The sequence below is a fragment of the Durio zibethinus genome, chromosome 2, assembly GCF_047325235.1.
Source record: "Durio zibethinus cultivar Kanyao isolate XHJ-2024 chromosome 2, ASM4732523v1, whole genome shotgun sequence".
Classification (NCBI taxonomy): Eukaryota; Viridiplantae; Streptophyta; class Magnoliopsida; order Malvales; family Malvaceae; genus Durio; species Durio zibethinus.
Genome location: NC_143163.1, coordinates 4,982,731 through 4,996,919, shown reverse-complemented (window position 1 = coordinate 4,996,919; position 14,189 = coordinate 4,982,731). Strand labels below are relative to the sequence as shown.

General features: G+C 34.5%; 2 protein-coding genes and 1 pseudogene across 3 annotated transcripts; 2 read left to right on the top strand and 1 right to left on the bottom strand.

Moving 5' to 3' along the window:
* Positions 1 to 114: 114 nt before the first annotated feature.
* LOC111309015 (mitotic checkpoint protein BUB3.2) lies at positions 115 to 3,364 on the top strand. The gene is made up of 9 exons (XM_022907770.2): positions 115 to 382; positions 468 to 598; positions 712 to 794; positions 1,274 to 1,540; positions 1,725 to 1,800; positions 2,114 to 2,194; positions 2,619 to 2,697; positions 2,781 to 2,881; positions 2,997 to 3,364. Exons 1-9 carry the CDS (start codon positions 260 to 262, stop codon positions 3,082 to 3,084), a joined length of 1,029 nt encoding a protein of 342 aa, XP_022763505.1. The 5' UTR covers positions 115 to 259; the 3' UTR covers positions 3,085 to 3,364.
* Positions 3,365 to 3,804: 440 nt separating this feature from the next.
* Positions 3,805 to 7,384, bottom strand: CLPR1 (CLP protease proteolytic subunit 1). The gene is made up of 9 exons (XM_022907768.2): positions 7,093 to 7,384; positions 6,492 to 6,607; positions 5,942 to 6,145; positions 5,744 to 5,848; positions 5,532 to 5,594; positions 5,025 to 5,136; positions 4,547 to 4,608; positions 4,238 to 4,420; positions 3,805 to 4,116 (listed from the first exon to the last, which is right to left on the bottom strand). Exons 1-9 carry the CDS (start codon positions 7,316 to 7,318, stop codon positions 4,033 to 4,035), a joined length of 1,155 nt encoding a protein of 384 aa, XP_022763503.1. The 5' UTR covers positions 7,319 to 7,384; the 3' UTR covers positions 3,805 to 4,032.
* Positions 7,385 to 12,148: 4,764 nt separating this feature from the next.
* LOC111309012 (zinc finger protein ZAT10 pseudogene) lies at positions 12,149 to 13,574 on the top strand (annotated as a pseudogene). The gene has a single exon (XR_016329704.1). The product of XR_016329704.1 is annotated as a zinc finger protein ZAT10 pseudogene (transcript).
* The last annotated feature ends 615 nt before the right edge of the window (positions 13,575 to 14,189 follow it).

The window sequence follows — 14,189 nt, the reverse complement described above, 5'->3', positions numbered from 1 at the left end:
CAGGCTGTCCGTAAAATGGCATTGGTGTAATTACCTGATAAACAAGTGGGTTTTTTTGGGTACATGGAAATACTGCTATTTTTTTACATTAATTTTAAAGTTTTTTTTTCGTCTATTTCTTCTGCAATTTGAAACGGCTTGGGCTTTCAAATCCCCTTCCCTCTCTCCTACAACTTTACTCAGCAACAACTCTTCCCACTCTGAAAACCCTAAAATCTCACTTGTTTGTCGTTTACCTCTCCAACAGCCCAATCAAGCGATGACATCTGTCCATCCGCCCCCGGCACCAGGGCGCGAGCTATCCAACCCTCCGACGGACGGGATCTCGAACCTCCGATTCTCCAACCACAGCGATCACCTACTCGTCTCCTCATGGGATAAGGTGCTCCCTCACCATCAATAACTTTAAAATTTTAATTCCTTTGATTCCAGTTAACCGCTGTTTTTCTGTTCCTTTTTAATCATAGACTGTGAGATTGTACGATGCAAGCGCCAACTCGTTGCGAGGAGAGTTCATGCACGGTGGGCCAGTACTCGATTGCTGCTTCCACGATGATTCCTCTGGGTTCAGTGCCAGTGCTGATAATACCGTTAGGAGGTTAGTTAATTGGACGCCTTGGTTTTTGCCCTAATTTTTTCTGTTTGATTCTCGAGAATGCTTAGGAAAATGAATATAGAATCAAGCTTAAGATTGAGCTGTTAGTTTTGCAGGATAGTGTTCAGCCATGGAAAGGAGGATATTTTAGGTAGACATGATGCTCCTGCGCGTTGTATAGAGTACTCTTATGCAGCAGGTTGGTTAAAATAGCAAATCTTCTCTTTTCATTTAATTATTGTTTTCTTTTAATGTGGATCTTAAGATGATTTGCCTTTGATTTTGCCGTTCAAAGTAGGAATTTTTTACCAGCTCATAGAATATGCTTATGAAATTTCAAGTTTTTAGAAAAGATAATAGAAACGTATGCCTTTGGTTTAATTGAAGAAGAAAATGAGAGGTTGGAGAGTGTTTTTGTCTATGTTCAGCTTAATTTACTGATTATATCTGTCAGGATCAACACAAGCTGAATCAGAATTGGATGAATTTAGTCTCAAATTCCACTCAATCCTAGCATATATGAATTAACTTCTGACTTTTGAGGGTTAGAATAGTACCATGCTAGTGCTATGGATTATGTATCTCAGGGAAATGTACTATACATGGCATTGAAGGAATGCTTTTTGTTTCATTGAAGAAAATGTCTGAATCCTTAATGTTTCATTCCGTTTGTTACAGGACAAGTTATCACAGGCAGTTGGGACAAGACATTGAAATGTTGGGATCCAAGAGGTGCAAGTGGGCAGGAGCGCACTCTTGTTGGCACATACCCACAACCTGAGCGTGTTTACTCCTTATCTCTTGTTGGAAATCGTTTAGTTGTGGCAACTGCAGGAAGGCATGTAAATGTTTATGACTTGCGAAATATGTCTCAACCTGAGCAACGTAGGGAGTCTTCATTGAAATATCAAACTAGATGTGTGAGATGTTATCCAAATGGAACAGGTAATAGTTATAACTTCAAAAAGTTCTGCAAGTTTTTATAGGGGCAGATATAATCTTTAAAGGAAAGCTTAGATTATGCTAGCATTTAAATAAATTAGTACATTTTTTTTAGATATGTGATCCATTCATCTTATTCTGTCATTTTGTTGGGTGAAATTGCTTCTCATTAGACAAGTTTATGCAGGATATGCTCTTAGTTCAGTTGAAGGTCGAGTTGCAATGGAGTTCTTTGATCTCTCAGAGGCCAGTCAAGCCAAAAAGTACGCATCAATATTTTCCTTTTAGCTCTATATTTGTAAGGTATATACTGGCTATGTGGATATATATATATATATATATATATATATATAGGAGGGATGAGAGAGACAAGTAAAAATAGGAAAAAATGGTTTAATCTCATTCTTTGATTCTATTGAAATCAATGGTTAAAAAAACATGTAAAACTAAAAAAGTTTTATATTGTATAAGTTATATACACATATAATATAGACTATGAGAACTCTCCTGGAGCTGATCCTATCTGTTTTTCTCTATCATTTACTTTTATTGATGGTTATTTTGGATATTTTGTAGGTATGCCTTTAAGTGCCATCGGAAATCCGAGGCTGGACGAGACATTGTATATCCAGTAAATGCCATTGCATTTCATCCTGTGTAAGTTTCTACACAAGTCTTCAACTTTTTATTTATGGTAAACTTAAGAGGTTGCAAACCTGAGAAGCAAGCTAGCTAAACGATCAATTCAGCAAGATGGTATATTAACTGTATATATAGTATGTAAATTTTGCCCTTGATTATAAAAAATAATGTAGGCACTCCCCTTGAGAGCATGTTGGCTGTTTCTGTATGAGTGGCAGACATGGACAAATGACAATTAGTAATTTAAAAATTAGATACTGATGTTGAGAATGGGAAGGCACATTGGAAATGTGCCAGACGCATTGGTCACTTTTCTCTTGTTTGATTCAAATATTGCTGAGAAAAAAAAAATAAATTGCAAACTTTGTATTGCTAGTAAAATCCTATTACAGTTGGCTCACATGATTGCTAATTTTCTGCTTTGACTTTCCACCTGCAGCTATGGTACATTTGCAACTGGAGGTTGTGATGGTTTTGTTAATGTGTGGGATGGAAACAATAAGAAGAGGCTGTATCAGGTAAGTGATTTGATTGAAGTGCACTTTCATTTTACAGTAAAAAGGCTGATAATTTACCACTATTATTAAATGATTTTTTGCAGTATTCAAAGTACCCAACAAGCATTGCTGCTCTTTCATTCAGCAGAGACGGGCGACTGTTGGCTGTGGCATCAAGTTACACATTTGAAGAGGGGGATAAGCCGTAAGATTTCTCCAACTCTCTATCTCTCTCTCTCTCTCTCATGCAAAAATTACAAAAAGTATACAGTATCTTCAGGCATACTCAAGCTCTAATTTCTGATCCTTTCTTTGTGCAGACATGAACCAGATGCCATCTTTGTACGTAGCGTAAATGAAATTGAAGTCAAGCCAAAACCAAAAGTATATCCTAACCCTCCAGCATAGCTGATTAAGGACCTTTATGTATTCTATGGTAATTTGAAACGTGTAATATGTTAAATAATCTGCAAGGCTTCAGAGAATGGTCTGAACTTCAATGTGGAAAATAAATTTTGAAGCACAGGCTAGAACTTTTACCTTTTTCTTCACATCATTGTGATTTTATTATAACTATACTGGAGTTGCTACTGTTGTTTTTCTTCCACTTTCTGCTGAAAAATGTTACTAGTTGACTTGTATCTTACAATTTGTCTGTTATAGGTCATCTTTCGAGATTGATTCTTAGGGATTTTATCTATCCTCTCAATTCCAAAAACTCAAATCGAAAATTTCGTGCCCAAAAATTTGGTTTTGTTCATCTCAGAAGTTTGTGAAACTTATTAAGTTGACAACACAACATGGTAATAAATGTCTATCCTAGCAGAAAATCCCTAGTCCATCGTCCTCGTCACTCTACAAGCCTTTGTTCTTCTCTTGTAAGGGGGTTCTCGAACTAAACTGATTATTAATGATACTAAATTTAAAAAAAAAAAACAAATCATAGGATTTAGTAACGTATTGGATTTTTAATTTTGAATTTTTAATCCGGACGACTTCAAATATTAAAAAAAATGAAAATATAAATCCATAGTATCCATCATTGCTATTTATTATAGTTACACTATCGATTGATAATATATATATATATATATATATATATATATTTCTGAAATCGCATGCATCTCATATAAAAGATATAATTTAACATTATATTTCATCCGAAAAACAGATATACCAAGCGAAAGTGCTACAGTACTAGCTGCTCACAGTTTGGGACATTGTCATTTCTGCACTGCGAGTAAAATGTGTGATCAAATCTAATAATATATAACCACATGTGCATTGCATGAAATATTGTTGAACACAGAGCAGACTAGCTCAAAGTTCCTACTTCACGTATTATACTGATACTTTTTAATCATCTAAAGGAGCTGCATCTGTACCACCTATAGCTCCTCTCATCATTGCCTTTGATTGAGCAAGCTTCTCATCACGATTCTGATTGGAATATATATATATATATATATATATATATATATATATATAAAATATTAAAAGGATGGCTACAAGTGCATGAAATATAAAGGAAAAGCACAGTGAATATTAATAAGAACAATACCTGTCTCTGAATTGCAATATCTGTTGAGTCAATTATCTTGTCTGCAAGGCCATAGTCTATGGCTTCTTGTGCTCCGAAATGTCTAGGTCGCTGGAGATCTTCAGTAATTTCTTCTATGGTCTTCCCGGTGCCTTCTGCTAGTAGTTCAATGTAGTACTCAGCATGTACATCCAATTCCTTGGCCTGAAAATATATAAATATATCAGAAAAGAAGCTAAAACAACCATGCAGATAAACAAAGCAATGAAGCATGGAGAGAGAGAGAGAGAGAGAGAGAGAGAGAGAGAGAGAGAGAGAGAGAGAGAGCACCTTTATCCACATATCTGTTACAGCCCCACTTGATCTGTAGATTTTGGGCAGATATAACTTAGCTGCAAAGTTTATAAAACATAAGTAAAGAGACAATGAACATCAATTATTACCAAGCCAACAATCTGATAGCAAACTGACGCCCCTTTTAAAATCATCAATCATAATTCAGAAGACAACATGTGCTTCAAAGTTGCAAAATGAAAAGCAACAATTACACTCTTGGTTCAAAACTGAACCATAGAAAATTAAAACCAAAGAAGGATAGGAAACTTAAATTTTTAATCTGGCAGTCCCATGGTAAACCATGCAGTCAGGAGATAGAATTAGAAAATTCCGAAGAAATTATTTCTAACAAGGCAGTTAAAACCAATTGCAGACTCATGGCTTTGTAAACCACAGATAAGTGGAAAATATAACATATTTCCCAAAAGAATTTAGGCTCATCTTGTAAGTTACAAGAGGAGTTGAACCATACCGTATGAATGTGCCTGTACTCCACGGCAACCCTTGTCTCCCAAAGAGAGAAGCATTGCTGCTTGACCAAATGCCATGGCAAAATTCAGAGTGTAGATTTTTGAACTGCACATCTTCAGGTAAACAGACAGAACAAGAAAATGAACAAGTTAAATTTAAAGCCTGTACAACAGCTAAATAAGGAATGATGATGCAAAAAACTTATAACTTATACCCACAAACTATTTAACCGTGCCATGATGCAAAACACTTATAACTTATACCCACAAACTATTTAACTAAGCTATCTCCTCATAAATTATAACTAAACAAACAAATAGACCCCATAATGATCCTTCTGCAAGACAAAACAAAAATCATCAGACACAAAAGCCACATCTGTGGTTTAGTGGTTATAAAATACTGTTCTTGAGCTTCTTTGGCAGCTTACCTCATTCCATGAACAAGAAATTCATAATCAGATCCAATTAATATTTAAAATTAAATCATTGTAGATGACAATACTTACAGACAGGGCATCAGCTATCGCATATGCGTCTGTTTCTGAACCAACAAGCTGCGCATCCTCATCCTAAATAGCAAAGAAGCAACCAATCAACACAGATACGTGTGCAAACTTCCAATGCACTATGTACTACATAATTCAGAAATGTCACAATAGGACTAATGTTTCAGTGAAAGTTGACTGGACTGATCCAGAATGAGAAACGTTCTTCTAACCAGTGTCCCACTAGAATTGATGTAAAAGAATATAGGCTTTGAAGGGTCATCAAATTGCAACCACATTAATTGAGCAACAATAAGCTCAGTCACTTCTGGTACAATCTACATCGACAAGATAGAAGGAAAAAAAAACAACAAATTAGAAAATTTAGCCACCAAGCAAGATTATAAGTGAGAAACAGTATGAAGGCTCACAGGCATGCCAAGAAAGCATATCCGAGCATCTAAGAGCAATGAAGGCAAATCAGGAGGAGCAGTTCCAGGCCTTCCATATCCTCTACCCCCTCCTTGATACATGCTTGCACTCATACTATAATTAGAATGGCCTCTAGCCTTAATGCTAGACATAGTCCACATCCCTCCATTATCCAGATAGCTCCTAGCAGATGAGATACTTTCCTGGAAAAAATTGGAAAAGTTAGTAATCACTTTAAGAAACTAAATTTGCCACCACAAGCAGAGGCAAAGCCAGAAATATGAGAAAGGATGGGCCAAATAGTAATTTACTGGGAAACAGGGGACCAAGTATTATTTTTGGTGGGAAGAGGTATTTTGTTACAATGGTGCAAAACAAATTTTAGGGCGGCCATGGCCCCTGCCAGCCCCCCAAGCAACACCCCTGACCACAAGGTCAAGGTTCTAGGATAAAAACTTAAATAGCAAAATAGTTTTGATTCTAACCATTAATTTATTACATCTATCATCATCTATGAACTCAGATATCAACAAAGATTAAGGAGCAAACCTCAGTAACTTTTCCTGATTGTCGACGAAAGGGACTATCTTCAGTCATGAACATCTCCATTTGTGAAGGACTAAGACCATAAAGAGATTGTGGCACATTTTTAAAATTGTCCATCACTACAAACAAAGAAGACAGATATAAAAGCTTAATTTGTCTTAACTTTAGATGAAACTCATTCAAAGCAGGTAGTGATGATTTCACAATTCAAACAATTCATCAGAATGGATTTATGGATTCATTAATTCATCCGAATAAATTTATATTTTTGGTTCAATGCTTATGCTTGTACCAATATTCAAACAAGTTTCAAATGATATCCTCTATACTGTTCAAAATATATATGTTTATATTGCACAAAATTATTCTTCCCAAGTCCTACTGACTAGCAATTGCCCACTTCAAAAAAATTAATCCCCTATCCTAAAAATTAATAAAATATATATAAATACAATTGGGGTTGATAAAGGAAGTAAACGAAAGCAAAGCGAAACAGTAATATGTTCTTAGGTTAAAAAAAAAATTAAACTAAACTAAACCAACAAAAAGAGGGAAAAAGGGGAGATGGGTATTAAGGGAAGGTAGAAGGAGTGAAGAAACTGACATCCATCTTTGAGATTTTCTTGTCTGAACTGCTTGGGGATGTGGTCGAGTGACTGGGCAAAGGGAGACTTGCAACATCGGTGAACGCTAGGCTTTCTAGGATGGGGCTTCTTCGACAAGAAGAGCTTGGTGGTAGAGAGGAAAGAAGATTTAGGGACCCCGATATTGGGACCCACCGCTTCTGGGTTTGACGCTGCCAGAGGTGAGAAGAGTGGCACGGTAGCCATGAATTCCAGAGATAGGGTACAGAACCCGACAGACTGAGAGATAAAGATGCGTAATGCTTAGTGAACAGAACTAGAAAAGGTTCCAGGTTGTTCCGTTAAGAGGGATTTAGTCTAAAGCCTCATCGCCTAACCCAACAACCCACATTGATCAAGAGCCCAGATTTTATTTAGATACTAGAAAACTATCCCTCTATATAGAGCCAGTCCATTTCAGGTCAGTAAAATCAAACTGTTAAGACCATCAGCCCAATTCAGTTCTGCTTTTGGGTGCCTGCCTCAGAAAGATAAACGAACTTTACCACTAAGTCAATCCCATTTGGCTAATCCACAATTTTTAACAAAAAAATTATAATTTAAAAATAAAGTAAAAAATTGCAAATGTTAAACATTGAATTATAAATTTATTTAATTTCATATACGAAATAATTGGTTTAAATTATGAATTTTCGAATATATTTTCTTTCATCAAATACATATGATTTTAATTTTAATTTCCGTAATTAATCATATAAAATTTTTTTTCGTTTCATTTTTTGGATAATTAATTAATTAAATAGATTAATTGTTATTATTGCCGCCTTCAAAATACTAAAATGCACGTACCTTCAAAAACAATTGTAGCATGTATTGATATACTTTCCAAGTTTTAATGGCATTAATGATTGCATTAAACAATGTTTAATTGATTTTATTTCAAAAAACAAGACATGCCGAATTCATTAATCCCTTCCGCCCTATACTCTTGTGCGCTGCTCTCGGGCTCGCCATGTGCATGCGTCATTGCCGTGTACTTTTTCCCAGCCTCGACTGGTGGCTGAACACCCTTTTTCTCGAGGCAGAAGCTGACATTATCAAATACGTAATATTTTGTTAAGGGTTAATAGGGAAATGAAGGGTGGCTTTGGTCCAAGTTAATGGAACTACTTGAATGATCTGGTCTCCATATTCAACCAGGTTCATGGAAGGATACGTATAATTGAACATGGATTAGTCAAATACCAAAAGTCTTTACAGCCAACTTAAAAGTCTCCTTAAAAACTGATTAACAAACCATGCCGAGTCTCCTGGAAGGTTCCATCCGGTTGCCACGAAAAACCAAAGGAAATCCAAAGAATTTGATATTTTGACCATCAAATTCAGCACACTCACATTAAGGAAAGCCCCCCAGAAAAAAGAAAAGCAATTGGAAAGTGATTATGTGAGGAGTGACCTCATCGGATTTTACTTGTATTGTTTTCCTTTTACTTAAAACATTCCCCATAATCAAAGCTCCCTTCAGCCATCAAAGCTTGTTGAGTATGAGGCTTTAGAATTATTCTTTTGACATACGCCACAGCTGCCGTAACTTCGACTACCAACAAATTTACGTGTAATTTATTGCCCTTTGTTTTATATTTGTTCATGCTTGATCCAATTGGCTAAAGCTCACTGGATTCAGGACATGTCTACGTGGGTTGGCTTTAAGGTATGGAGAGTTGCTTGCTTTAGAATTTGGAAGGAATATAGGTTTTCTCAACTAATGGTAATAATATTTTTTTGAGCTTTGGTTGGGAGCTAAGAAGTAAGAGATAACCATGCCAATAACCTGTTTGCTACAGTCACGTTCCCAAAAGGATACTTTCATGATTAAAATTTAAGGTTTTGTCTTTAAAGTCATGGATTCGAATTTTGATAATGACAAGATATGATTTATTTATATGATAAAAGAGAATTAATTTATTTCCTTAATTTATATGTATCTTTTGTTAAAATCGGGCTAATTCAAAGAATGAATATCGTTAATTACATAATTTAGCTGAAAAAGTTTTAAGTAATGCCATTTGCAGACAAATTATAATTTAATTAGCTTGTTATTAACAACCACCCCACCACTATAAAGCCATAGATTTATAATTAACTTTCAAATTAACCTATCCAATTTCTTGATAATTTATTGTTTTTATCAGCATAGACCAATTGGAAATTTAACTCTCCGTATTCAAAATAGACCGCCATTTCATTTTTCAACCAATCATAAAGAAATCTCCAATTTATTAGGTTAAAAAACTGCATACTACTGTACTAAGTAATTTTTAGGTCAATGATAACATCACTGCCACATATACAATCATAGCCAAACTCACACGTTAACTTACCCATGTCAATACATTTTTTTTTTTTTATCAAAGCCGTAATTTGAAAATTAAATAAATTACAAATATTAAATATTAAATTTTAAATTTATTGAATATCTAAAAATTTAAACATTATATTAAAACAATTCCTGAGAAAACAGTCTAACTTAGGAAGATTTTGAAATTGACACGTGATTTGATATGGCAAGTCAACAATTTTTTTTATTATTTTAATTTTCAATATTGGTTTTTTTCAAAGAATAGAGTACAGCTAAAAAAAAAAAACAATACAGCTAAAAAAAATCAATTAATAGTATATTTTAAAACAACCATATTCTTTGTTTGACATTTGACATTATCTCATTGGATACATTTGTTAATTATTTTTAAGATGTCATAATTCTCAATTTCCCATCTTTGATTGGTTGGTGTTTGTCAATATATAATCAATCATAAGTTTTGTATTAAAAGAATTAGCTTAGTATATAATGTTATAATAATTTTAATCTAATTTTTAATTTTCATATTTAAATTTATTATTTATATGTAGAATAATAATACTCAAATTAGAATTATCTTATTCATTGAAAAAAAAATTTATATTTCATAAGATTTAAATTTAATAAGTTAATTTATTTTGTTATAATATTACATGGTGTTAATAAAATTAAATAATTAAACATATACTATATCATCTTTTATTGTTTTCAATACACAAAAAATCATAATGCAACATTCATTTAAATTCCACGTAATATGATTGACAAATAGCTCCGCTGCAGATATGCTAGCTAATTGATTAAAAGTTACATCAATTCCTTTTTTTCTCATCAAATTGTCAAATAAAATTTTCACTATTCCTTACATAAAAATTGATGACTTTTTTTTAACTTTATTATAATAATAATCAAATATATCCATTTAAATCATGTTTCATTTATCCCTAATAATAAGCTTTTGAATTTTACAATCTTTTTATATATATTTAATAATTTTAATAAATTTGATAATATCTATATAATTTAATTTCTATAAAATATTTCACATATATAACTAATAAAATCATATCATTTGAACACGGAACGTAAGATACACGCCAGTAACTTACCTAAAGCATCGTCACGCTTTACAAGCACTAGAATTCTCCGGTTCTAATTCTGTATGAAAAAACTCCATTGGCTGGGTGTTGAGCGGCGAGATATGTCCCGTGTCCAGGGAAGAATCTGAAATCCACGTGGCATGATGGTGGAAACTCCTAACAAATGTACGGCATTGATGTGGATCATATCAAACTTACTTGTCGGTTATGTGATATCATGTGAAAGTTTGTTCGAAAGGAAGTCAATGTGCCACGTGTAAGTTATCCTGATCAAAGCGCGTTACGTGCCGTATGGCATGACGGTTTCGCATCTGTGAAGCTACATTTCCCCACTCTCTTCTACAACTGCACTCTACTTAGCTCTACTTCCTACTAATTTTACATAAATAACCTTAACACTACCATCTGTAAAAGCAAAATCCCCAGTTTTAAGTTATACAATAAAAAATTTTCCGTCATCTTATTTATGTTTCATTTAATAATCGATGAAATAAATTTTATTATCATGTTATTTTGAGATTGAATTTAGTTTTAAGCATTTCAGATAGGTGAAAATCCAATTTAATTCATTAAACAAGATAATATTTAGCGTAAAGAAAAGGTTGATTTTTTACTTTCTAGACGTTTTAGTTTTTGCTTGTTTTTGAAAATCATTGATAATTCAAAAGGGGTAATAGTGGAAGAATGAAGAAGATTTGTTTATCCTAAAAAACAACGAAGATAATCATCGGACTGGTGTGCTCTAGTTCCACACGTGGCCAACAATGGATATTTTTCATGAATTAGCTGTCTTTCTAGATGCCAACCAATAATGAAAAACAACCCAGCCAACTATGAACTATCAAAAACAAGCACAAATCAGTAAAGTTACAAATGCCAAGCTGCCGTATCTTAACCAATTAAATTTTAAGCCATGAGCACTGATCTCATTTTTTTTTTTTTGGACGGTAACTCTTCAACGTCGAGCTTCATTCAGAAACAATGGGAAGAAATTAAGATGGAATCGGAAAAAAAATTAATTAATAGAAAAAACTGATGCCGGGGGCAAAAGTAATTTCATGAATAATAAGGTAAATGATTTTACAGTTATTAAAAATATTTTAATTTTTGAAATTTTTTACCATTGGTTTTAAATGAAAAAAAAAAAGACATGTTTTTTATTTCAAATTATTAAATTTAAATTTTTAATACTTTATGATTATTGGAAAAACATGTCAAATTATCAACTATTGCAATTAATATAATTTTTCATAAGCAAAGGTTCACTAATTTTTTCATACAAAGAAGATATAATACGAAGATAAACAAAATCATAAATTATAAAATTAAAATTTTATATTTGTTGAATGTTATATTTTAAAAATAAATACATTAGTGATCCTAATTAAATTTTAAATTTAAAAATAAATACATGAGTAAATTTAGTTAAATTTTAAATTCAAAGCCACTAAATTGATTATAGTGAATAATCTCAGAAACCATGCTTAATCAAAAACAAAATAATTATATCTTTCAAGCGGTATAACCTCATAGTCTCGACATAAAAAAAAAAAATCCACTGAAAACCCATTTTCTTTTTATAAATGGCAAAAGGAAATCTCCCATGATTTTTGTGATCGTTAATAAAAGAGTTTGATTCCACCCATAGGCCATAGTGAGATAAGATTTTGACCAAACCGAGTCGTGGTGGACACGGACAAAGACCCAAAACTCAAGTGGGTTCGTTTACCGTTTCTAAATTGTCCGTAGGGGAAGGGAAAGGGTAGCCAAGGGAGGTAAGGGCAGTAGCAAAAATAAGGGCAGGCGTAGCATTGTTTTGACTTGGAAGCAGTCATATGGAGTCTGGAAGGAAGCTCAGTCTCCAACCCCATACCCCTTTCCTCTTAGTTGACCCACTTCACTTCTTCCTACCAACTCAAACCCCCCCACTCTTTTCCCACTCCCCTTCTCTATATATAAACCCTTACAGCCGCACCATTTTTCACTCACTCTATCAAACCCCTAACGCAAAAGAAAAAAAAAAACACCACAAAGGGTATCACTTTCTCTTTACTTTCTTTTCTTTCTATCAATCTTTTTCTAAAACTTGATTGGATTTGAAGGAATTTGAAGAATATGGCTCTTGAAGCTCTGAATTCTCCTACCACGGCTGCACCTTTCAGCAACAAATATGATGACATCGACAACAATTACCACGAGACGTGGAAGAAGGGCAAACGTTCAAAGCGATCACGGAGCGAGTCTCCTGCACCGTCTGAAGAAGAGTACCTTGCTCTCTGTCTCATCATGCTAGCTCGTGGCTCCACCAAGGAAAACAAAAACGTCTCCGCCTCCAACGGTGGTGATGGTCATCGTCAGTCTTCCTCGTCATCGGTACCAGCAGCTGATCCGCCAGCTTTGAAGTTGTCATACAAGTGCAGTGTTTGCAACAAGGCTTTCCCTTCTTATCAAGCTCTGGGTGGGCATAAAGCCAGCCATCGCAAACCCTCCACCGACACAGCTTCCACCAACGCTGAAAATCCATCTACCACCAGCACCAACACCAGCGCCACCAACGGTAGTGGTAGGGCCCATGAGTGTTCCATCTGCCACAAGACTTTCCCTACAGGCCAAGCCTTGGGAGGCCACAAACGCTGCCACTACGAAGGTGGCAACAACAATAATAACAACAGTAACAAGAGTGGTAGCGGTAGCGTTAGTGGGGTAACGTTGTCAGACGGCGGCGCTTTGAGCCAAAGCCACCGTGTCGACCTTGACTTTGACCTGAACTTGCCCGCGTTGCCGGAGTTCCGTGGGGAAAATAAAGATGGAAGATTTAGTCAAATCTATGCAGAACAAGAGGCTGAAAGTCCATTGCCAACCAAGAAACCTCGTTTCTTGATTGCTAAGGAAGAGAAGCTGGATTCTTCTTTAGCACAAGATTAATTTCAGGATTTGTAGAATTAATTGAATTGACAAAGAAAAATGATTTTATTTTTCATTGATTCTGGGATTTGTATTTGATAAATTGTTCTGTACAGTGAATTTGTTCATTGTTTGTGAACTCTCCCTATTGTAGTCAGTTTCTGGCAATTCATTGATTCATTATTTTAAGAAAAATATTTCTAATACTATAACTGACATTTATGTTTTGGATGTGAATGAATTTTGTTGCTGCTGAATATTATAGTCAATAAAAGAGAGTATATAAAATAAACGTATGAGGTATTTTTTTTATATTTTTATATACCATAACGGAGTGAGCTAATAACTGGGGAAAGGTTTTGCCGTGTGAACAGCGAAGAAACAGCAGGCAAGAGCCAAGAGGTAGGCAGTTACCCTGGTGGTGTTCAGAATCAAGAAAACCAACCCATGTTAGGGGAGATGGTTCATAGTTGAAACTTCAAATCGCTAACTATCATCGATCCCATGTGGTTTAATGCTTTTAATGCACATGTCGGCATGATCGATGGCTCATAATCATGGTGATATGATAATACCCGTATTTTTTCTGCAACCCTTTGTCACATGTTAGATACCCTACCAACATAGCTACTATGAAATTAATTCCAAAACCCCCCTTCCCCCCACTGTTAAAGTCAATTCTGTTAGTGCCAAATATGTTTTATAATTTGTTAATTTAGAGATTAATCAGATATATGGATCTCTCGAAGATCAA